Source organism: Cebidichthys violaceus, unplaced genomic scaffold (genome assembly GCF_023349555.1).
Source record: "Cebidichthys violaceus isolate CVI_PGR_0920_01 unplaced genomic scaffold, fCebVio1.0.p SCAF_4, whole genome shotgun sequence".
In the NCBI taxonomy this organism is placed as follows: domain Eukaryota; kingdom Metazoa; phylum Chordata; class Actinopteri; order Perciformes; family Stichaeidae; genus Cebidichthys; species Cebidichthys violaceus.
In genome coordinates, this window is record NW_027176594.1 from 6,563,757 (window position 1) to 6,590,183 (window position 26,427).

Below are 26,427 nucleotides of genomic sequence, written 5' to 3' on the forward strand. Positions count from 1 at the left end.
GTTGGGGTACAGTGTTTAGATTTTGTGGTGCTGTATAAATCAAGCACAAGTCATTCCACTTACATAAATTAAGAAATATTGGATTTTAGTGAACATGATTAATGCATTTGCTATGGTTGTTTTTAACATTATGAAACCAGCATTGTTACAATAAGATCAAATGACTCTCCTGTTACTCTCTTTAGTAAGAATGCCATCTTTTATAGCAAGAACTCCTGTTTATATCCCTGTGCTCTCACTGTGTGCTCATACAAACAAAACAATATAGGGACCTGCTCATCAATACATATTTCACTTATGTTTTAAACACCGTGTTGCTGTCAGCTACTGAGAAAAGGAAAAAAAATCATGCTTTGTGTCATAAAATATCAGTCAAATTAATTTTATTTACATACTGGTCTGGATAAATCAGAATTTGGTGGATGCACCCATGCATACAGAAAACCTTAAAATTCCAGCCGATGCCCTTCATTATCACAGCATACGATATGCAACTATGTGCTTTGCAAGTTACAGACAGAACCTTTTATCATAACACATTGACATTGACATACACAGCCTGGCACTACACAAGGTTTCCATCTGTATACATGTTCTTTAAGTGAAAGTTGAAATACCAACCATTTTGAAATCCAATTAATATCAATGTATGAATTTACATAACGTATAAACCACACAACAAATGGGATTGTAGATTTTCAGAGTATGTACACACAACTGCATTTACAATAATACAATTTTTGAAAGCCTTTAAAATTTGTTATAACAAACTGCACTTAATATAATAAAGCACATACTGTTTAATAAAAACTAAGTGTTGAAGTGTCAAAAATCATACACGGATTCTGTTTGACATTTTGAGTATCTTAAAAAAAACAATGACCATAGAACAACTTTAGGAGGCTTATATAAAAGATCAGGGTAGAAAAGGTGCTACATTTGAAACCTCTTCTACCAAACAGATCTTTTTAATACTGTGAACAAAATAAAAAAAACTGTGTCTTTCAGTCCAAACTGTGCTGTAAAACAGTTGAAAGATCAACAAAGGCAAGGCTAAATTGACTCTCTCGATGATGTTTTACTTTGGGTCTCGAAAGAAATGATGACATTTACAATTTGTCTTTTACGTAATGTTATTTTTTAATTTTTTTTTTAATCTCTAAACCTCAAAGAAATGTAGGCTATACCAGCAAATAAAAAGCAATGGCTTGTAGCTAAAGGATCAAAGCAAGGCAAAAGCAGACTGCTAAGTGAGGGAACAATCCTCGCAACAGGAAGAATTGAAGTGAACGTGGGCCTCTCAGCAGTGTGGCTGGAAGGCTGCCAGGGCTGTGTTAGGTGGAGGACATTTCCATGGTAAGTTAGTTCATGCAAGTTTCATGGTAACAAGGTTATGGAGTGAGAGGGTGTCTGAGAAGAGGGGTGTGCTGCTGGGATGCGCACATGACATTTCAATTCAGTCTTTTATATTCATGGACAGTCAAAAAGGAGAATGTTCTGTAGACACACAACTTTTTGGATATCGTTCACAGAATGGCTGGGAGGGGTGACGGGGGCAATCAGTGAGAGGCCAGGCAGAGTGAGGGGATGTCAAAACAGAGTCAGTTCTCTTTGAGATGATTTTCCCTCTTGTTTTCTTTCTGCCTTTTTATGTTCAGTCAGAGTCTCCTCAGATTGTGCTCCTCTGTGCAGGAGCCTTTCCTCAGGGTTATGTCATCCACAGCCATCTCGCCGCTCCTGCCTCGCCCACGCTCCCCCTTCAGGATCACCTGGTGAACAGCAGCAACGTGCACACTGAGGTACTACCACTGAGGAATGACCACCAAATGCTGCTGGCATGCATTTCTACCCAACACGGACGTCGATCTAACATTTAGCATATGCACCCTTGAAATGCAGACTGCTGCTCGGATTTATTATCAGGAACACAAACATTTGACATACTTCCAAAATGTCTGGAGAAACAGTCATTTAAAATTTTCATTGTATGAGTGAATTTTGAAATATTTATACTTACACTTTCCAGGCCTGTGCCCCATAGTGTGATTTGGGTGTGCCTCCAGCCATTTCCGCCTGTCCGGCCCCAGACTGCTGGACTGTACTGCTTTCCCTTCTTCACAAACACTTGCAGCATACCCACGTGGTGGCCTGCCAGCTTGTGCCGGAACGACAGGCACAGATTGCCATCGTTCCAGGGAGGGGTGAGTGGGAGCACCAGCCGTGCCCCTCGTCCAGTCCTCTTGTTGCCTACCTCGGGAATGGTGAGGTACCTTCCACCTTGGGAGGTAAATGACGGACATTACAGTCAATTAATGAAAACACAGAATATTTTATCTTTACTCAACAAGAGGCAACATTGAATTGTATCCTAGAAACGTAGCACTAAGGAATGTTCCATCCTGCTGTGAGTATGCTGCATCTTTGCCGGTTGCACCACACTTGTACTTTTTTTTTTTTTTTACTAAATTAAGTATTATTTCTCATATTTACTGAAACCTAAACTTAATTGAAACAAAATTAGTTGAAGTAGACTAAATTAAACAGAAAAGAAATTATACCATTTCTAATTAATCACAGCACTAATACATAACTTGGCTTTTCAGAAACTGTACCCAGATTTACTTATTGTAGGATAATTGACATAATAATTAAACAGTTGGATTCACTTTTTATTTCAAAAACAGTAGTCAAGCAAACTGTTGACAATGAAGTCTGTGAATTGTCCTGAGTCAGTGGGACATTGTGTCTGAAAAAACAAGTTGCTGTTGAGTTTTTCCAAATGAATATTTTAAAAAAAGTTTCTTTTAATTGAGCAATGAAATACATCCATTCAATCATTGTATTTGGGTGTCAACACAACCAAAAAAGAAACCTGAATAAGCAGCATGGCCTTTTACTACAATAGGTCTGACAGTTTGACAGTAGTGTAGAATATGTAGAAGGGAAAGTGGGGAAAAAATAGACAATTGAAAAAGACTTGACCCACTTATAATTCGTCACCTCAAAGTACAGTCATTTGCCAGTGGCAAATAGATTTATTTTCATTAATTCATGCATTAGTTACTAATAAAAGAGCTATATAGTTTAAAAAAAATTTAAAAGTCAAAGCGCTTCTGGGTAATAGCTGATTAATGCAGATGCATTTTGCTTATCTGGCAGATCTGTGTAGGGCTGGTGTTATACGTATCTGTAGGCCACAGATGCTTTCTGCATATGTTATGGGCCCCTCCAAATCTGTGCCAATCTTCTAACAGCCACGAGTGTTAGCCAGTGGCTGTCTATCAAAAGAACGTAAAGGGATGAACAGTAAATAGTTACTTTCTTCAAAACACACCGGCAATGTAGCAAAAGCCATATATAGGTGGACACACACATTCCCATAAATAAGATAGTATTTAAATGTTCTGATTAATTCTATTCACTACATGCTACTGAAAACTGAAATGTTGCCTCTTAAATGGCATTGCTTTTTGTCAGGGCCTAGATTATGATTTACTGAAAATGATTTTCCAGGGAACGTAAAGGTCTGGGTAAAAATCTTTATTTCCTCTAATGAGGGAGCACAAACTTGGCTAAAATGAGACCTCAGTCTGAGTCTCTGGAAACACAGTAGTACCTGCTAGATTAGGCCAGTTGGCAGAAGAAGCCGGTTGTAGTTAGTGTTACTTAAACAGTGCCAGTACGCTGCACTGTTTAGTCTTCACACCGTGTCTAATGAGTCCTCTCAACATAATTCATCACATTTTCTCCTTGTCTGAACCCCAAGAAAAACAGTGCTGTGTCCCATTTTATGTGAGCCACAGGTATCGCTGACGGGTCACGTAATCCGTTTCTCATTTGCATCGCTTTGTAGAGCAAAGCACTAATCCGCATAAAAGACAAACTACTTCCCTCAAGTAATTTTCATCTTGACCTGTAATTGAGCAGAACAAAACTGAGCTGCTTACATTGTTTGACTCTGTGTGTGTTTGCATATGTACGCATTGTCAGTAAAGGAACGCAGCTATTCTCCTTTCCATTTACTGACTCTAAAATAAACAATTTTCCTTATTAGAGTGTGTGAGTGAGAATGGCCCTTGAATTACCTGACGGATCAGGCGTTGTCTCCCAATGCAGGTCTCCATCTCTGTCCCTGATCCAACCACAAAGACCATCATCAAAGGAGCAGCTCAGATACCCCGACTCTGAAGATAACAAAACACACTTTTCAGAGACGTGCAGGATGCACATACATGCAAAGAGGCTTCATTTTGCATTTTGCAATGCTTCACATGAGCCCTGCTGTGTGAATTCTACACATACAACCTATTCTGTCTACCCTCCACCATAACAAAATACACTATAGTTACAAAGACAGGCACAATATGTCATGACTGATGATTTCTTTCCCAGTGATGATGTTTCGACAATAACATTATAGGAATACAGTTGTGGCATCATCCATGCATTGCTGTACAAATTGGTTCGAAGATAAGAATAACATCCATCATTTTCCAAGGTTTCTGCAAAACACTTCTCAGTTCATTTCCTGAGCCAATAAAAATGCCTTCTCACTTGACAATGCATAGAAAATGCATGAGCCAAAATAAACACATAACTAAACCATTAGGCAATATAATCTGCATACCATTGACATTAATAAATGACATCAAACAAATGTGACACATAAAATGCTGTCTCTTCACAAAAGCTGTTTTCTTATAGTTGCTGTAGGAACTGTACACTGAGTACTATGGAGCTTATGAGCGGAGCACTGATGTACTTCAAAATGATCAATTAATCATTTAAGCAGTCAGGCAATCAAGCAAGCATAATGTGAAAAGTGGAAAAGTCTGGCCGTTTTGAGCTGTGAGCCGTTATTTCAATGGATATGGCCAGATGTCATGTGTCACATCCTGGTGAAAGGCATATCAAAGCACATCTGGTCACTATAATGTCTTCGCCTCGGCAGCAACCACTGCAGGAGTTGATAGTCAGTGTAATTGTGCCTAAAGCAAATGTGGCTCATTCGTCATCATTTGAGGGCTGCTGCTGATTGTCTCTGTCAAATGTCTTGTGTTTACCTGGATCGTCCTTGGCTTCATCTGCCGTGTTGCCGAGCTCAATGTCAAAGTCAACACCAAGGACGGTGTTATGGCCATGGTTCCGAGGGACTGAGGAGAGAGGTGAGACGCAGGTTTAGATAAAGGATTAACAATGGTATTATATTTGCTCACTGGTATCCCTGCTTGTGGCTATTGTGTGGCTTTGTTTCATTACGCTACAAGGACTCTGCAAGGATGAATCAATGTCAGGGTTTAGTGCCTGCATATCCAGAGCCAAGTGCATTCAACAACACAGAACCTGGCCAGAATACCTGAGAAAACCTGCAGAAACACCATAAGTCAAATGTGAATCATAACAACAAAAAGGCTGATGGTTCATGATGCAACGTCTGGGCAAATGTTGCTGTTACACAACCTGGAGCTACAGTACATACACAGATACAGTACACAGTCAGTCCTGAAATAGCGTCTTCCCTTCTCCAATGGGGTCACACTGCCCAGAATACTTTAAGCCAAGCTGTCTTATTAAAGGTCGACTGACAAGTGAAGGATAGAAAGTTGTTTCTTATACTTTTACAGTGCCAAGCCTTTTTTGGCAAAAGATGCTTTGGCTATTTTGCTCTATTAGAATGAAAACTGTGTTTACTGGTTTTAAATTGCCTTCATGAAGAGTATCTTCATGAAGATACACAGATCATCTTAGTATGTATTCACTGCATTTGCAGATGAGATAAGTCAGTGGACTTTAATGAGACAAACTATCAGTAAAACTATTCCCAGCATCCCAGGCAGATTCTTGCACCTATGCCATGAATGCCCTGTAACCTGCACTTGACACGTCAGTCCCCTAGACTCCCCAGCATGTGCCCCCTCCAGTCGGCCTGAGCGCTGAAAGGGCCCATTCACCCCCACACTGGGTCTCAACCACCTGGCAGACTGCAATGTAGCCGGATAGTCGGAGGAATCTGACAGTGGGGAGGTCACACTCACACCAGGCTCTCCAGCAATCCCAGGCATCCATGTCTCTGTGTGTGCCCAAGAGACAGGTTTGTAAGTGACCCTGTAAATAACTTATTTGTTCAACAACCATGTTGAAACAGCTCATACTAAATGTTGCTCTTGTTTTTTACAATGTGACCTTTAGTGGTTCATTTCATCCAGATATTTGGGAGGTAACTAAAAGCAGCTTAAGGTGGATTTCCTATGTTCTGCCAAAATGTTCAGCAATAACCAAGCCTTGACTTGTTTTAGGTTTGGATGATGTTTGTGGGTGAACACCTTCAACCTCTAAATACCAACTTTTATTTTGTTTTTATCCAACTTTTTAAAATTAATGTAAATGCATTTTAATGCAATAGTATTGTCGTAGCCTCAGATGTTTGAGGGTTTTCTCTGGAGCATGTACTTTACATTTTGGGAAATACATTCATATTAATTTTCTTGCTGAGATTTAGAGGAAAAGATTGATACCACTTTTAGACAAGAGGGTGGTGTCAATTTTCACATCTATTTCTAGCAGAAAATTTAATTTGTGTATTTCCCCAAAATAGTGAACTATTTCTTGAAGGTACATGGTTTTCACTGGACACACATACGTGCTCTAACTTCTGTACACACCTGTACTTGAGACACAGCTGAGGCATTTTTCATGCCATGAGGCTCTCATTCAAATGATTCCTATTTACATCTAATTACCTGAATAATCACTCAGCAGTGTCTCTCCTCCCTCCCTCTCTCATATTATTCAAACCATCTTCAAGAAGCTCTGATTTCTAGAACTGCTCTGCCGTGATGCAAACTATTAGATTGATGTCTCCCTCAAGCAGTGCAGACAGGTGTTAATGTAATCTTCTTTCCTCTTTCCCTTTTCTAATTATGTGATGCCATCTGGCAAGGTGAGCAGGAACCACAGTTCACCTCTTATCCTCTACTTTGCTGTTGCATCTCACCCGATATTTCTACGTCAACAGAGCTTAATGTTTGGGGTTTTGGTAAACACTGACTTTTGCTGTGCCTACAAGCAAGCATGACACAAAACACACTTCTATCCATGTTCAATTGCAATTTTTAGTTAAATTTATACTGTTGGTGCATCTGGACTAAACATTCCAATAAGTCTCACCTTCTGTTGTTTTTTCTGTATGGCTGTATATCATAATAATATACAAATGTACTGAAACTACACTTGTTGTGTGCCAACATCCCAAAACCAACAATGTGTTAGCACAACACTTAATACTCTGCAACTTATCAATCCTGTCTATGGCACTCAGCGCTTTAAAGTCCATGTCCTAAAACTGCAGGGAATTGCAATTTTAATTTCTGGGAACTAATTTACACTGTGGATAAATATTCGTTTGGTGCTCTTTCTGTCTTTTAAAAATATAGAATTCCCCCAGCCACACCTTTTAAATATTGTTATGAAAAGCATTTACCTGCAGACAAATGATCTAGCTTACTAGATCAATAAAAGATAGGACAAAAAATTAGACTGTGACTTTGGCCCTGAACTAAATATTTCCGTCTTCACAAGTCACATCGCAGAGATCATTTCATTAAAAGATGCATGAATTTGAGACTTTGAAAAGAAAGCAGCTGACAGATGATTGCAGTGGCTACCTTTGAAGAGAAACAATCTCAACCAACTCTCATTGCTACAGTATTTTCATAATTCAATTCTGTAATTTGGTTCTGATCAAGAACATCAAAAAAAAAAAGAAGTGAAGATGCATTTTGAATGTAATTGGTGTCACAGATACATGCTTGGCAGGGAGTGTCGTGTGACATGTGGATAAACAGTCTGGCTGAGAACCAGTTTGTCTATTAACTGAAGCCAAAAAAGATAATTACTGTTAGAGGAAAATATTCCTTACTTTACACTACTGCAACTATTGCAACTACTTAATCCTCTTGTCAAAATGGGCATTATTTCTACATTAATTAATCTGCGTATCATATTGTAATATGAGGGTGGATACAGCTTCATTAAGATCATGTGAGAGGGTAGTATAACAGCAAGACAACTATTTAAAAGCATTAATACAGAAAGTTCCCATTGCCCTATATTGAATCTGATAACGAAAGATCTTTAATTTCAATCATTTTACATAACAAACCATCTTCAATTTTTTGCTAAATGTTTAGCATTAACTCTTTCATATTGTATGCTGGCATATAAAATGTGTACATTTGGGAACTGACTGCCAACTGCTGTATGCACATATCCATGTGTTTGAATACAAAATTAATATGACAATACACATCATCTGTCGGGTAAACATCCCTTCGGATTCCCCAGATGGTGACATGTGTCATAATAAACACAATGTTCCATGATTCAGATGAGGAAATATTCAAATATACTCCAAGTTGGTTGGAGGAAACCTGTCAGGGAGCTGATGAGTGCCTTTTAATGTCAAAGTCTGTGACCCAAAAACGAAAGGTTCACCTCACTATCCATCTCTGTAATCTCTGTATCAAAATACAGAGATTACAACCTGCTAATGCAACAAATTCTCATGTTTTCTGAGCTGCTCTAATGAATATTTTTAGCTGGTCAAATTAATGGAGCATTGGGCAGAGACAGATATTTCCTCCTGATAGAGACCGAAAGCAGAGCTATAAGGAGATCAAATATTTTTGTCAGGTGGCCAGAAACCATCTCCAAATAAATTATAATTATTCTTGGTATCTACTGGATGTATAAATAGGTGAAAGTTTGCTAACAGGTTAACCATCAAATTTATGTGGAATAATATGAGGTGATAACATGTCAAAGCTGTGTTTATACCTTCATGTACTGTCCCCAAGTGGCCAAAAAAATATGAATACAGGTTTAAAGGTTTGCTTACATTATGAACATTTGCAAAGAGGCTTACATTTAATGTGTGATCAGTTTAAAAAATAGACACAAAAGGAAGATTTGTCATCTATAACATTACATTACAGTCATTTAGCAGACGCTTTTATCCAAAGTGACTTACAATTCAGAATCTATCACACCGTAGGAACAGCTACGGGAGCAAGTTATGAGGTTAAGTGTCTTGCTCAAGGACACATCGACATGCGACTAGCGGAGCCAGAGATTGAACCGCCGACCCTCTGATTGAAGGACAGCCCTGCTCTCCATTTAGCCACAGTCGCCTATAACTCAAAGTGTGTGTTAAAAAAGGTGTAATGAATGTAATCTTTATAAAATATAAAGATAATTCTTACTGTGGACATCTCCCCTCTGTTTGGTGACCTCCTTCTGGATGGTGTTGTCTACAGGTGTTACTGGTGGTGGCGAAAGCGGGCGTCGTGTGGGAGCCACTGGCCTTGGTGGGATGTAGGGCTTGCGTGTAGGGGCAGGTGGCTTCCTGGTTGGGATAAAGGGCTTTCGGGTGGAAACTGCTGGCTTGCGTGGAGGTGGGGTGACCCTCTTTGGCGGCAGAGGTGCTTTGGTCGCCGTCGTGGTTGTCGTAGTTGTTGTGGCAGTTGTTGATTTGGGGATAATGGGGAAGATTCTCTTTTGAGTCACTGGTGGGCGGAGAGTAGTGGTGGTTCTTTTCTGATCCATGTCGGGAATGCGGTTGTGATGATTTGGAGGCAGTTTGTCTGGTCTTGGAGGGTCAATAACCACCTTAGGAATGGCTGAAATAAGAAGAGAATGCAGACGGAGGAATGAAATATGAGCACTAAAATGTTAATGAGGCGTACAATTGTAGACTAACTGCAATGATTAGTCTGACTTGTGCAGAGGAGGGCTTGCCTCATCTACTGAGACTTCTCCTGATATCTATTAACTAAATGTTAGTCTTGAAAAAAAAATTGGGTGTCTCAAATCTCACTGAAGCAATAGCTCACACAAGAGAGGCCCATAAAATCATCATGTAGCAAGTTCACATTTATTAATTTTTGGGCTTGTTTTAAAGACAATTCTGGAAATTTTTGACAATAGGACTGTTAAAAAAGAAAGACGGATGGTTGCATGCAACATAACTGGTTGCATGCAAACTCACCCACAAAGACACTCCACATTCAGTGAATTTTTGTGTGAAATCAATATTGCTCTCTGACAGTGACTTTTTATTCGTTCATGTGCTCCTCCTGATTAGTAATTCTTTGTGTGTTCATAGCCAGAGGCCTTGCAGCATCATGATAAAGCTGCTCTGTGTGTGTGTGTGTGTGTGTGTGTGTGTGTGTGTGTGTGTGTGTGTAGAATGATCTCTGCGCTCAAACAGGCTGCTGTGCCCCGGAGATCACCCTCGCGCAGCTGATGTCATAAACGTAACACCACCTTTTTCTTTGTTACTCCACACATTCTTCATGCTGGAGCAGAGACAGAGACTTGGGGGTCGATGCGGTGTGGTGGTAGTGGTAGTGTGCGTGTGTGGGGGGGGGCTTCATGAGTGAGGAATGAGAGTGGACAAAGGCAAGAGGTTTGAACTCAGTTATTGCCTTCTCAAGTTGCAGGCGACTTTGATATGTGATACACAAATAGGATATTGCAACTCGACTCCCAGAGCACTAGTGGCTCACACCCCTTTGGGCAGACGACAGGGTGAAATATTTGCAACGCACCACACCAGGAGGCATCCTCACTGCTCTATGGACTGTTACACTAGTTGTGTCTGTTAGATGATTTAGTAACTGTGGAGAATAAATGACTTCTTGTCTACTGAGCTGCTGTTAAAACTACACATGCACAGACCAAATGAACTGTGTGGGTGTGAGCAAAAAAAAATTAGACTAGGAAAATATTTTTTTTGACATTTGATGATAACTCCTCTTCTTGGCTGAATAAAATAGACAGATGTAGAATTATTTTTTTTTAAAAGGAGTCAAGGCTCACTTGGGGCACATGTGATAAGGGAGCAGGGTGATTTAAGTGATGACTGACAGCCATTACAAAGAAAGGAATTTCAGTCCCGGCTCTTTGCTCAGAAGGCTATTCCTGGTTTCCTAGCTTTTTAGAAAACAGAGGCAAAGAAAACAAATATATGAGGCCAGGGGTGAGGCCTCTTTGCAAAAGTGAGCATCTCGGCCAGGGGTTTTGTTCTCAATTCTTACATTTGCAATCGTGGCCCATCCCCCTGTAGCCGTCTTTGCATTTGCACTTGTACGAGCCCGGCGTGTTGTAGCAGGAGGCAAAGTTGCTACAGTGGCTCTGACCTAAAGAACACTCATCCACATCTGAAAGATAGTAAAAACATAACATTAAGCTACTGGGTGCAAGTGTAAAAAAAACTTAACATAACAGCAAAATGTCAAAAGATAATTGCTTCACATCCACTTCAAGGAGAGCTCAAAGTTTATGTCATAAGTATTGTTAGCAAAAGCATTTAAGTAAATAACAATTATCCCTCTGTGAATGCCAGAGAAAAAATCATCATCAGAATTGTTTGTTGAACAAAGAGTTTCTTCAGTTTCTCTCATTTTACTGTTTCTTTCTTTTTTTACATTTGTTCTTAAAAAATGAATGAAACAACATTGGATGCAGTGTATCTTCTAGATGCTGCTAATATTCAAGGTTATTGCGTGGATTTGTATCAAATGCTACTTCAAATGTTTAGATTGCAAGTATTCATCATTGAAATGGACAGCTGGGGGAAAGTTTAACAACAGTATTCTGAAGTTTCAGTTCCTCCTTTATTACGTATTTACTACTTCAAACTACAGAGTCTTAAAATTACTTTTTGTATTTATCTGTTGTTTTAGAATATCATTTTTGAACATCCTGTTCAGTGGTATGTTTGAATGTCATACAACAATGTACTATCTCATTGCAGATGTAAATACATACATACAGTAGCGGTGCCTAAGTGTAAAAATACTATATACACTTTACTTTTAATATTGTAGCAGGTCAAGGTAGAGCTTATTTGAACAGTTTTACATACTGCTGGGTTGGTTATTGTACAGTATAATAATGCAACTTGTTTCATAAAATGATCATATGTTTTGTATGTATCTTAATCTGAAAAGTAATCAGTAACAATACCTGTCAGATAAATGTAGTAAAAAGAAGAATATTTTACTCTGAAACGTAGTGGATGTAGTAGAAAAATTAAAGAAAAAATTATAGTAAAGTCTGTCAAAACGGTACTTAAGTACAGTACGGATTAAATGTATACGTCACTGGTTGGTTGTGGGTACCTTCTGAAGTTACAGGAGAAATTAATTTCAGCGTACTGTACATATGGGCAGACTATTGTTTGATATGCGTTTTTTTTATAGAAGTACTATGTGTGTGTGTGTGTGTGTTATCTTTTCTAATTGCTCCCTCAGTGTCTAGTGTAAAAACAGCACACTGCATCACTAAAAATAATTATAATTTTGGTTATAAGTCAAGACATCTCAGCACATTTATGACCTTTGTAAGTTTTATCTGTAAAAGGATAAAAAGGATAAAGGATGTTTATTGTCATCGTAAAAAGATACAACAAAATTCAGTTGGCGACTCATCAGTCAGTTCAGCAGCAACAAGGTAAAAAAGCCTCACTGTGGAGACAGTTGTGACGGTACCTATGCATTGGTATTTCCCATTGATGTATTGCAGGTCAAAGCCTTCATGGCACTTGCAGATGTAGCTACCAAAGGTGTTTATGCATTTCCTGAACCGGGGACACACTGCTATCCCTGCTGCACACTCATCCACATCTGCAAGAGAAAAAGAGATGCCGGTTATTACAAAGAAGAAAATATTTAAATGAAATCATAATGTATTTATCATTTCTCACTAAAGATCCTTTTAGAGTTGGCCATATACAGCATATAATGCATTAAAAATTACACAATGCAATGAAAAACTTCAAGGTTTAAAAAAGGCAAATTAATCCAAAACTAAACAAACATCTCTATTCACATTAGGAGACTTCTTTCACCTTCCCTGGTTAGTATTCATTTAGGACAAAGCACATTATGTATTCTGTTCAGTGAGCAGAATACAATCCACAATACCTTGTTTCATTATTTAAAGACCTATTCTAAGTGTCTCTGTTGATCACCTTTGCAGGCATGTGGGCATTCATATTTAGACACAGAGAGGCTCGAACATTTGCCTTAAAATCATTAATTTATTTTCTGCATATTGCAGCTGAGGCACCGTGGTGCCTCAGGGACTGTGCTGTGAAAGGACTTTTACACAGAGACACCTGGACCAGCTGGGAAAACAAGCAAGTGAAGTAAGTGGGCTGAGCTCTCTTATCCCTTAACAGTGATCCCTTAACAACTGCTGTTGAGGTTCTCATCAGCAAGACACTTAATGGCCAACAGTTGAATTATTTAGCTACTGGGAGAGCAGTGGTGAATTATCATGTTTTACATAACACACACATGCAGACAACAAGACAGTCACTGTCTCAAAATGTATAATACTGCATACAAATGCCTGTTTTTATCAATGTTACATCAGGCTTTGAAGGCAGCTTCGACTTTTCTTTCAAAGCTACAGATCTTTAAGCCTCAGAGTTACACTTATTATTTGTTATACATCAGCCTGCATTAAGCTCTGCAATTGTGTTTTACTTGTCAACTCGTCTGATAAATTAAGCATTTTTTATGTGATGCAGCTTTGAAATATGAAGCCGTCTAATACGTACCTTCTGCAACAATGCAAAAACATCAATACACTTAGTCATTAATCAGACGGTTTTCTGTCACGGTGCAAAACAAGTCAATATTTCCTTCTAGTGGATCATCAGACATCCTTCTTAAATATTAATGCACAAAAAGCAGGTGCACAGTTTTAAAAAAAAGACTACATTTCACATCAAATAATAAATACATTCAACCAAACTAATTTAGTTAAACATCTTGGCATGCATTTGTCAAACTGCTATTTCAGACTTAAGCGAAATATAAAAGTAACATTTCTTTACATGTAATGCTACTTGCAAAGAATAGGAGCTTTTTATCAAATCCTCAAACTTTTGACTTAGCTTAAGTCATTTATTCTATAAAATCTGGCATTGATTTATGTAATTTATTTGATGTAAGTTGTCTACCAGCTGCAGAATTCTTTTCCTGTTTCAATTTTGTTTTTGCTAATTTCCTTTTATTCAATACCAAGTAATAAATCTACATTTTTATTACATTGATGTTAATTGGTACTGGAGGATTTGACACAAATATAACTAACTTTGTTGATATATGTATGTATGCTTTTGCGGTAAAACATGTATCTGAGTAACTTGCAAGGATTTTTTTTAATAGACAATGGAGCAGATTGGCTGATTTTGTCTTTGTGCTTTAATAGAATTAACGGAACAGGGAGCCAATAAACGTAGAATGGAAATGTATTGACACTTTGCTGTAAGTATGAGTAAGTTGCTTGATAAAGACTCTCTTTACACTCAACTAAGTACTTTTTTACTCCTCAACTGGATCTTAAAGAATTTGTATGTATAATTCCTAAAAGTTTGATAAACATGAGCCCATGCAAATTTTAAAGCTACAGCTAAAACAGTGTTGACAGATTTCACACCATAATAATGAATAAAACCAGCTATGCATCAATGCAAACTCTCCCATCTAAGGCTATAGTTACTAGAAGTAATCACCTCCATAGATATGATTAGATACTCTCCATAAAACAGCGTCTTCTCGAGGGATCCGGAAACATTCCATTAAACTGTTGTAACACCTGTTGCAGGCAACCTTTCCTTACCCTCCTCCATCATTTTTCATGATTGATGTCTGTCCTGTTTTAGAAACCCGCCCCCCATTAGCCAGCCCACAGTTATGTGGGACTATACGGCGGCCAACCAAGAACAGTCCAGTCTCGAACAACCTGTATTTAAACCTGACACAGGTTAACTGCCTCAACCGCCACTTCATCATTACCCATCTGAGAAGCTTTTCCATGTAAAGAAAGAAGGAAGAGGAGGATAGAGAGTGGGCTTCCCCTGATCACATTCCTGCTGTAAAAGTTGGAGGAAGTAAGTGGAATAAAGTCACCATTTGGTTGACAAGGTCTGTTAAATTGCTGGGGTAGTTAATCAAAGCAAAACAGATGTATTGGTAAATATTTTTGGATGAATCTCAGCTTCGCTAAAGGTTTTGTTTGAGTTCCAAAATTGTCTTTTCACTGCCAAGTTTTCTTTCTTGCTTTGCCAAAACAGTTGCATTTGATTATCACTCAGCTAATTTAATGACTGAGAAGAACTTGAAAAAAAATAAATAAATTAAACATTCCTGTTTGTGATGCTTTACATGAGTAGCTCATGGGAGGGAGTGGTAACATAAGGCTCAGTTTTCAGGCCTGTGGAGATATATAAAGACGAGGACGTACCAACACAGGTTCTTCCATCCAGAGCCAGCTGTAACCCCGGCGACGGACACTGACATCGGACCTCTCCTTTCAGCACCTCGCAGCCATACTGGCAGTTGGCCATGCCACAAGTGCGAGCATCTGATTGACACAATGGAAACCAAACACATATTAACCAATGATGGGGCCAAAAGGGAGAGAACACACTCACTTTCTTTCCTTTTCACATTCACACTCACACGTTATCGTTATCCTCCAGCCAGTATGTGAGAGCCAGGCCACTGCCTGTTATTAGCTGAGTAGACCCTGAGGTGCAGACAACAGAACAGCGCACACTCTGCCGTTATTAGATTCCTGTGCTGTGCAGTTGCTCTGTGTGCACGCAATCCTCCCTCACCCACTTTCATCCTTTCCTACACCTAAAGAATCGTAATCCATCTAAACCCTATCAAAGCGTGTGCAGTGTGTGCAGCACCTCTGTTGTGGAGGCATGCAGGGCAGATCCAGACCCTCCAAAATAATAATATAATGGAACAGAGTTTCTTCAGTTTCTCTCAATAACTTTGGACCCTAAAAAGGAAATTAAAAGTGAGGCTCATACTGCCGCTGCCATTTCAGCTGCCGCAAGCACCCTGGAGTACAGTTTGATGACTAAGGCAGGCCAGGCTGATTAAATGCTACAGTGATCTATTGATCAAAGCACTAGCAGGCAGGAAAAGAAGAGCGGCAAGGTGTTTAACACTATCATGCTTTCATCACACGACAACACCTGGAATAGCTTGAGATTTCCTAAAGTGGTGAACAATTCAGACTTTAAATGGGGGGAAAGTTATTTCCTTCTGATAAAAAATAATTAATTAAAATAGGGCAACCGGGAGTCACACTATGCTCCAGAGGAAAGGTGAGAAGAAAATAGTTATCAGGTGGGAAACAGAATTTACAGCAAGACGTGTACAGGCAATAACTCCCATTCTGTGGAATACCTCAGGGCAACCAATAAGAAATGCACGCTCACTCAAGGGTCTAAAGGGTTCATACTTTTCTACTCAGGGTTCTTCAGAGGGGTTCTTTAGACTTTGGAGTTGCTATAATTAAGCAGATCAATGTGGGGCTTTAATCAAAACAGTCTATCAAAGGATTGTGAGGCTGCTGTCAGAGGTACTCACGCAAGTGGGAAAGCATACAAATTTTGTAATAGAGAGCGTATGTCATCAGCATTGCCTTGCACTGGCATTCAGATGAATACATTTGTAGTGAGGTGAAGAAAGGCTTCACAGTAGCATATCCAAGCTACAAAAGCAAAAGCAAGATTTAAAATTAAAAAAATTAGGGTAAAAATAGATCAGGAATGAAAATATTCCCAACAATACAAACAGAGACGTGTGCTTGTGTGTGTGTGTGTGTGTGTGTGTGTGTGTGTGTGAGGGGCCAACTCACTTCCACAGGTCCCGTCAGGCATCAGCATGTAGCCGTTGAGGCAGTAGCACTTGTAACTCCCATATGTGTTCATGCACCTGTGTTTACAGGGCCTTGGCTTCAGCCCGCACTCATTCAGGTCTGCAGACAGAGAGAGACACCATAAGTGGATTGGAGGACAGAGAGAGAGAGAGAGAGAGAGAGAGAGAGAGAGAGAGAGAGGTGAAATTAGTCAGAGGGCAAAGGTTAAGAGGTCAGTAATGTCAAACCTCACCCACCCATTTATGTGTGGGTTTGTCTGTCTATGTGTGTGTGAGTGTGTGTGTGTGTGTGTGTGTGTTTTGTTAGAGGTGGGGGTGTCTTCGAGGAAGTGCCATGTTCTGACAGGCCTGTAACCTCCCTCTTTGATGATTTAACAGGAAGCCAGTGTCAACTGTCAACCTGCCCATTACCTGCAAGTGATAAAAGATGCTATTATACCCTCTGACTCACCACGACTTCATGTGGTTGTAGCTGCAACATCCACACATAATTCCAGTATTTTCATTCAGGCATAAAAGTAGAGAAATCTCACTCACAACAGCCTGTGAAAATTGTATTAGAAAATGATGCTGTCTGACTTCAGAGTGGGGAGGGCTCCTGAGAGAAAAGAAAATGCCCTGAGCTCAACACCTGTCAAATGCTTATGCAAATTCAGTCATTATACCCTTCTCCCAGCACAACATTTATATATTTCAGTCGCAGGGCCCTGGTGTTGTGTATGTTGCCTCACAGGAATGACTTACTGATACTCTGAAATGGAACAGAGACACCATTAATGTTATTAGATACACCTGTGTACTTTCTGCTTCGACGAGTCAAAGTGTCCTTTTCTGAAGGGTTTATGGTGGCTAAATTAAATAAATATATTCATGTTCATTTCTTCCTACTGTAGACTGCACTGGAATCCTATTTTTAGGACCGTAACTAAACACAGGTGACATTCATAATATTAAAACTGTTTAATACTCGTTCCACTTTGGTATGTCAGTTCCAGGGCCCTGGTGCTGTGCATGTTGGCTGGGATGACTTACTGACGCTCCTAAATGTAATAGAGGCAACATTAATGTTATTAGTTACACCTGATTACGTCCTGCAATGACAGGTCAATGTGTCCTTCAGTAAAAATGCCCATGCTGAGTTGAAGAAGTAAACATGTTTAATTCTTACTGTAGACATCACTGAACACTTATTTTAAAGAATGCAAACAAGTAAAGTAACATTCACAACATCTAAATTGTAGCAAACCAACCAATAAGAGCTTGATGGCACTATATGGCAGATATTGTTGACATGTCCATAGTATTAAACGTACAGGGGTAACTATTGACACTAATGACGTTCTCAATCCATTTAGTTGTCCCAGGTACAGCGCCTTGGTATTGTGCATGCTGGCTCAGTGACATACGTGAATGGAACAGAGCCATCACTACTGTTATTAATTAAAGTCCATTGGGCCTGGATTAAAGAAATGTGCTTTGATTTAATCTTGCTTTTATAACAAAACATTCAAACTGTAGAAGAAACTACCAAAAAGAGTTAGATAGCTCTGATTGTTTTTTTTGTTTTTCCCAGCAGACAGTTTTACACACAAGCACAATTAATTAAATGATTTAATTAATGTCTGTACCCCACCTGTGTCCTGGATCCAGATACCTGGTATTGTGCTTGGTGGGGTACTGGGCACATAGGAGAGGTTTGCTTTCAGGGCTTTCTGCCAGAAATCTCCTTAGGTTTAGGCAACAAACCTACTTGGTTGGGTTTACAAAAATATTGTGGTTTGGGTCAAAATAAACCCTGTCTGGCAGAAAGCCCTGAAGGTAAACTTCTCCCATGTGCACATACTGGGACCCATCATTAATGGAGGGTCGCAGTAGTTCATGTAGAGACAGAAGTCGTTTCATTGTCACATGTTCTCTTTACTGCATGTTCACGACTGTCTCCTTTTTTTAGGTAGTCCATACAGTCTGCCTGGCGCTAATTAATTCTGCCCGCTCTCATAGATGGTTCAAACTTGAAAGGAGGAGTCTCTTGCGCCTGTGCTTTTTCTTGCACAAGACAAAAAATCTGTTGTGAAAAAGGCCAATATGCATTCTAGATGCAAATCGTTTTTAATAGAACATTGATCATGTCGCCATTAGCTGTGGTGGAAAGTAACTTATTACTGTCATTCCTGTAATTGAGAATCTTTGTTCTATTTGAGTCATATAGACTCAATACTCAATAACTCATTTAAGTGCATTCTTGATTCTCTCTGCGCTCATACTCTAAGAGAGGGATTATAGCCTGGAGTTATACTGTTCTGACAAAGAGAGGAAGATTTTTCATTTCAGTTTTCTTCAAACCACTTTCTTCTCCTAATGCAATTTTCAAGATTAAGTTTTCTCATAAAGAAAATAGTGTCAGTACTCTTGAAGAACATTACTGTGACGGGAAGGGGCTAGGTTCCAAAATGTATTCTTATTTCTTCGTATTTTTATAAATATTTGGGAAAAGTAACAGTACTTTTACTTTGATAGGATATATTAGTAATCATTTGGTATTTGTCGTTGAAGTACAATAAGTGGCTCTGAGGGTCAAACATTACTTTTAAAACCAGTAAAGATGAACAAAAATCAAGCCATGTTTTGATGTTGTTCAGATATTGGACAAAATCATACTGTAGCTGTGTTAGTTATCAGTTCTAATTCCTTGAATGTGGAAGTTGGCGTTTCATTGAGCTTAATTTCACTGTTTTCAAAATATTCTTTTAAATTTAAATTAAGACTGAGATTATGAATGATAATCTTGGCTTTGGTCCAATGCCTTTCCCTGAGTCCTTTCTAATGAGGTGTGTACGGTTTGAATACTTATGGATGTTGACAGAGACAACAGGTATTGATTGAAGTGAATATTTTACATATTTTTTCCTTATATCCCCAAAACAGTTTTTGTGGGGTCCATTGGGAGTACTAGGCCTAAAAGGGGGAATCCAGCTTGTAACTACACAGGAATCCATCACACTGGAATGATAACACAGGCTTCAAGAAATATAAATACATTGAACTATAAATATCATCCTGTTTCTGGGATACGGTAGAATCATCACAAATAGATTTTGTGTCACTGTACAGCACATGAGGGGTCATTTTCATCTTGGCCGACTGCACTGTAGCTGGCTCCGTGTTTAGCTCTGTGGACATATGCAGGGTGCATTCTCTGAGTGCCGCAAAGCTTCTCCATTTAACAGATACCATAAATGAATTTGGATGAATGATGGAGCAGATTCCAAGTTTGTATATTAGACCCCACCTTCTATTAATGGAATCTTCTGGTCTACTAAAGCCATGTTGGCTGATTCAATAGGCGCTGCTGGAATTTGAACTCACCGTCTGCTTGTTGAATCCTACCAAATGCCACCCAGCTTTATGTTATTTTCCATGACTACAAATTCTTCTGGAGATATAGGGGTCAGTTTGTGAATGCAGTTGTTACACGAGGGCCAGTATAGTGAAACATTTATAGGGCTACTTTCATTGAATACAAGAATAACACTAACAAGATGCAGACATTTATAAGTTTCACAATTTTCTTTTTGTGTCAAATGTGTGACAAGCAAGCTAAATGTTTTTTATTATTAAAGTTTTAAAGTTTAACATTAGGATCTAAATGTATCAGTAGATCTAATAGAATTAATTTATAAGGCCAGATTTTCTGTTTGCATTTGTGCTTGACATTGTACAAGAAATGCAGTTGCAATGTCATGTCAAAATGAATACTGAAATTGCAATGCACACACAAAACAGGTCTTGTTGTCTGATGCAAATTGCCCTGCCACTGTGTTTGCGCTACTGCTGATGTGCACCACATTAATATGGAGGCCATTGTGTTTTTTGAAGCCTTTTTTAAAGTCTAGTGACTGACTTTGTCTCTGGACTGATATTGATGCTTCTTAATTCTTTATCAAAACAAACTAAGTCAAAATGATTTATCCTGTCCTTGTCAGACAGCATGCTTGTGTATTTTCACAGCCAAAACCCAAACCCTACAACTGTCTCCTTCTCTTACAAGATAATGTCCACAGCACACACACACACACACACACACACACACACACACACACACACACACACACACACACAAACAGACATACACACAACACACACTTCACTTTTTTAATTAGAGGTGTCAACCCTGTTTTCCTCCCTGGTTTTCACAGTAAACAACTGGCATTCTCGTTACTGTGATTACGGAAAACCATAGCAACACTGTCCATTGTCAGCGTGGCAGAGACACAGGTCTCCACTTGCCCGTTGCACTGAAAAACAGCTTGAAAATGTAAATGAGGGATTATTGAAATAGTCACATTCTGAGACAGAGGCAGCTCCGTGAGCATTCAGCACATGCCAGACACAAGACACAGCCAGGGTCTCCTCCTCCATGTAGGAAGGAACAGACAAGATGAAGAGAGGACACAAGGGACAAAACGGAGAGACGACACAGAGATGGAAAAACTGAGAGATAACAAACAGACATGACCACCAATTGACACTTCGACACGGCACCAGGACTGCAGAAACCTGTGCAATATCCAAGGTGGAGAGCCCCTCTGGAGAGTTCGTTGTACAGTAAATGAACTGCTGAGACATATCTGAAGTGATGCAAAGTGGAGTGATTTATTGAGTCAGCTCCACTGATGCTATGCTACATTTCCGACATGCCTCTATCACTGACAGAGAGATTAGCAAAATGCTTTTTCTTGGTGATATGCTTGACTCTAAAGAAGATAACGCGGGTTAGGATTCAAGGCCCTTTTCTAGCAGCGATGGAGGACTCATGAGTGCTGTGTCCATGTCGATGATGGTTTTAAAGGAAAGGAGGAGCTCTTTGTTTCAGGTACTACAAAACTGGAAAAGAACATGAGAGAGAAAAAGGAGGCAGAGCAATAAGGAAAAATTATAATGGCTCTTTTTTACGGAGAAACTGTTTCTTAGGGTAAAGAGTGAAAGAAAGAGAGGCAGAAGTAGAGTGGTGAAGACTGTGACATGCTTGGCATTCATGCTGGCATTTAAACTGAAAAACTGCTCTTGGGTGGTGTCTCTTCTGCTAGAGGAGGACAGGAAGCTGTGAGAAAATAGTTGAGAGTGACATTGACTCCTCCGCAGTTCGCACGGTGCAGCACCATGCATGTTGCTAAGATGGGTAAGAAGAGGAGAAGTTGCTGGGGGGAGAGGTCGATCGACGAATCTCACCCTCCATTACTACTCTCGCTGGCTGATGGTCCACAGGAAGAAAGATAGGAAGGTGACTGGCCCACACTGGTGGGGTTAAATAGTCCGGCTCTTCTTCTTCAGACAAAAGGAAATGGGTTAGAGGGGATGGGGAAGTGGGGGGGGTTGATTGAAGATAACGTAGTAAAGGGTGGAGAAAGAGTAAGAAGAATAGGAGAGAGACACAGAGAGAGACAGAGATGTAGTGAGAACGAAAAGCACCACCCAATGGATTAGAACACCTCTGACCACACCACATTCCTGGAAAGTAAAGAAGAACATTATGCAGCAAAGAGGATTACACTTGTGGGAACTGGATGTGACCTAAGTATCAGAAAAATGGGACATGGGAGAAACAGTGACAGTGTTTTTGAATCCAATCTCCTCCTGCCCTATTTTCTCTTCTGTATTCCTTCTCTGTACTGTGGGTGAAATAGGATCGAGAGAATTACAGTATCTCACTGATTCAGAGGATCCCTTCTTAATTTGTAATTTGGAGGTTTAAAGCTAGACAGGACTTCCCAGTTATCACTGCTTGACTACAAACACTTGAGCCTCAAGAATTTCAGACCCTCCCCTTTCTGCATGTCCATCTAGCCATCCAGTAACCTTTCCTCCGGCAGTCAGGTAACAACACCTATTGTTAAGTGACAGGAAGATAATACAGCTACCTCGGACTGTTTTGCACGCTTCAAATCATTCAAGGATGCGGTAACTTAAGCTGCAAGGTTATGCAAGCCTACTGCATACCTGCCAACTCTTCCCAAGACAAAAACACTTGCTACAGAATATGGATGAGTATTGGTGTCAGACATTTTAGTAGCTAACAACAATAATTCACTAAGAGTATCATGTAACCAGTGCAGCAATGTCCAAAAAGAGCTTGCCAGGTAAACAGAAAAGAAAATGAGGAACATATTCCCTTAAATGTCTTATTAAATTACAGGATTTAATGCTAAATTCTGATTTTATTTTTATTTCCACAGATCCAATCTTTCTGTTCACATTCCTGTTTAAGTGACCTATATCTGACATCAGTGTCGCTGCATCTTTCTGCACATCCACGCAATTGTTATAACATGGGATTTCATTAAATCAGAGTCCTGCTTGGTGAAACATGACAAATGTATCAGAAGGAACTGAGTAAAAAGTTTGATGAGTTAATTTACATTTTAAATGACTGACAACGAGGCAAATAAAGTCTTCAACTGTTTGCTACTGTTGGAGGGAACATAGTCTTACATTTAACCAGTAAACATCTACTCCTTCTAAAAGATCATTTATTATTTGTTACGACACATAAACAGACACTTACTCATTCGGCAAACAGGCTTTCACATAATTCGACTTTCATTTTAGGGTCCATGTAAAGTGAATAAACAAGATGTTTCCCAGATAACACTGTCTACCTTAACGACGCGGTTTACACATTTTTATATATGCTGATTTATTAAATTGGAGTTCTACTGACAGCAACAAGATTCGGATTTAAGCAGTGGAACTCAGTAATAAAGAAAAAGTATTTTTTTAGGTATAATGAGGAAAAACACATACATTCCGATATGAGCTTTTTCACAGCAGTCGCATGGCCAATAATCAGATATGTATCAGATTTAAGACCACATATGAAAGTGGCCCAGATCTGATTGGAAAACCAACTGATTTCTGTGTCCACACTACTCTCACACACTAAATCTGATGGGAAAAAAATAATAATTTGAGCCACGTTTGCAAGTAATGTGAACGTGGCCTAAAACATACTCCAAAACTATATAAGAAATTACAATTTTATTAAGTAAACCTGTAAAATCAAAGGAAATAAATGACAATAACATTGCAATGTCGGCTGTGCCGGCGCTGTGCTGGACTGCATTACAATAAAAGATGTTTTGAATATTGCCAACCCACATTTAAATGTTTGTGCATGATAATACATCTTTAAATTGTTTGGACAAAGGCTAAACTTGAACAATATCACATGAAATTGTAAAACAGGAAAGCTTTACTGAAACATGAGGCCATGGTATAACGCCACAAATCTGCCCCAGAGACAAACTCTGCATGGCTATCTAATGGGATCGGAAACCGACACCCGTGGGACTAAATAAATGTTAGTGAAATGCCAAATGCGTTATATATAATACAATATAATCTGTACTGTTTATCTCTTGAACACTGTTGTTCATTGAACGGAGCTTTTGCTCCATGATGAAAACAAAATCTGCAGAAGGGTGATGACATTATTGATCTGATTGCAACAATCACTCAACACAATCAAGCAAGGTGCTGAGATCTTAATGCTGCTTTAAGATATCCCATTTCTGTCTGTATCCATGTGACACTTTCCTGCTATTCTCCATGCATTTTCATTGGTTTCAGTAATGAAGCAGTCCTGCAAGACAGCACTTAGTATGAGGAGGTACTGCCAGTACATACAGTGTTTTATACTGTAAACATTGCCTCTCCATAAACATGTGTTCAACCCTGGTAGTAACTGACTTGCTTAATGATCTTTACAGTGAAAATGTGACATTTTTTGCAACATCACAATCACCAGTCAAGTGAAGGTTAGCAGGAGATCATTTCTATCAATTTTATTTCAGTTCCTACTTCCTGCTTGTAGAGGTCAGTTATGGTCAAATATTACTTCATACCACTTTAATGAACTTGTTATAAAAAAGAACATAGATAAAACAAATACAATTTGGGGTTATTAGATGATAATTTAGGGAAAATACACACGATAATGACGTGCATGCAATACTTATTACTTGCAGCTGTTTGACTATTAACAGCACACAGCCAGGAAGAAAAACAGTCACAGAGCGGCATCTGTTTCTAAACCAACGACACTAAAGTATCGGTCTACACCTAGACTGAATTAAACCATGAAATTTATTGGAGACATCAATGTGCCTTCACCAAGATAAAGGAGTGAAAGGTCCAGATATAGGTAATCTAACAAAGATGGAAGAGGTCTCTGCCTGTACGTATATATGCTGATCGACATGCAGAGTAGAGCTCGTTCTCCGTCGCTTGCTACACTATTAACTGTTAAACTACTCAACAGCATTCCATCACTCGCTACAGTACACTCAAAAACAGAGACCGGAGAGTACCGGGAGTGCACAATTATTCTAAAAACAGATAATGGAACAAATTGCATACTTACTTCAACCACAGCTCGGGACTATCAAACTTGAAGTGGTATTAATTATATAGTTGGCTGACAGAAAAGAGGGGAAAAGAAGAAAGCAGCATCTGCAGCCACTAGAGCTGTATTGCTTCTGATGCCAATCCTCCAGCTAAATCTTTTTATAGTGTCTTAGCATCAGGTCAACTACACTTAATTAAATCCACCTGCATGGAATAATCATCTTATTAAAATGATTGGATCAGCAGGGGGGTGTTCTGCCAAATTGTTCAACAGATTATCCCTATAATGAGTTTATTTGTGCAGTGAGCGCGCATTCGTATATCCTCACCATGTTGTATGACAGATCCAATTCTCATCAGCACCAAAGGTGAAGCTCTTTCTAAAAATGGTAGGGATTCTCGAAGTAGTGCTTATTATTCTTGACAGTCGAGTGCCTGCTAAGTTAATGATGAACATAATCAGATTCATTTAAATGACACTCATGCAGGTGTTGAGATTTTTCTGTATAGGAAAAGCAATGAAAGTGAAATAACCACTGTGGTGAAATGATTTGGCAGGTGAAAAGAGCTGGTACTAAAAACAGACATGTAGTCCTTGAAGAATAAATCTCATAAGAATATCAGCTCATAAAAGTTTGACAGAGGAAAATATGGCTTTGATTCTGAAAGTGGTGAAATCAATACAGTATCTGCTTTGCTTTGGGTTTGGTGTCAACACTGATGTTTCCTCTGTGGTTTGTTTTTGCTCCATAAAACTGGTGTTCCTAAGGTGTTTAACACTTAATCAGAATGCCTCCGGGGTCACATCTCTGTCCACGTCTCCCACTTAGAGCAAAGTGTCCAAAATATCTCTCTGCACATGGAAGTTGATATAAAGTAAGTCTACATTACAGGGTTTTAATGCTTGATTCCACGTATTCATCATTAAGCATCTTCTTTGGGGACACCATCATATCTCCAAAATGGGAGTAGACTTTTAAACTTTGTGCTTAACATGTTATTTTGGAAACTTAATTTAATGAATTTAATGAGCTCTTAACAGAACATTCTTTCAAGTCATTATTTAAAGTCAAGACTCCAGACAAGTGGTCTGAAAATTAAAAAGAAAAAATAGAAGTTGAATTAACTTAAAACTTAGCCCTGATTTTCCAATTGCCAACAATTTTTGGAGATCCCTGACAAAAGCCTCAGGTCAGAGGCAAATCAGTGTTGGCTCAGCATTGGCTCAGCACTCATAAATTGCACTTGAGCACGCTGTGTGAACTGTTCA

At 39.1% G+C, this 26,427-nt stretch overlaps 1 protein-coding gene across 4 annotated transcripts in view; it reads right to left on the reverse strand.

The window, feature by feature from the left end:
* Positions 1 to 366: 366 nt before the first annotated feature.
* The window catches only part of npnta (nephronectin a), a 46,798-nt gene continuing 20,737 nt past the window's right edge, over positions 367 to 26,427 (reverse strand). For 2 of the 4 annotated variants that reach the window (XM_068727218.1, XM_068727219.1), the window contains 10 exons: positions 21,984 to 22,079; positions 16,735 to 16,854; positions 15,319 to 15,438; positions 12,552 to 12,686; positions 11,097 to 11,219; positions 9,261 to 9,677; positions 5,064 to 5,153; positions 4,086 to 4,184; positions 2,018 to 2,277; positions 367 to 1,769 (listed from right to left, as the gene is read on the reverse strand). In XM_068727218.1, the coding sequence (XP_068583319.1) occupies positions 1,659 to 1,769; positions 2,018 to 2,277; positions 4,086 to 4,184; positions 5,064 to 5,153; positions 9,261 to 9,677; positions 11,097 to 11,219; positions 12,552 to 12,686; positions 15,319 to 15,438; positions 16,735 to 16,854; positions 21,984 to 22,079 (1,571 nt within the window). In that variant the 3' untranslated portion in view covers positions 367 to 1,658. The remainder of the gene's footprint in view (positions 1,770 to 2,017; positions 2,278 to 4,085; positions 4,185 to 5,063; positions 5,154 to 9,260; positions 9,678 to 11,096; positions 11,220 to 12,551; positions 12,687 to 15,318; positions 15,439 to 16,734; positions 16,855 to 21,983; positions 22,080 to 26,427) is intronic. The other 2 variants (XM_068727220.1, XM_068727221.1) reach the window with 1 other exon arrangement.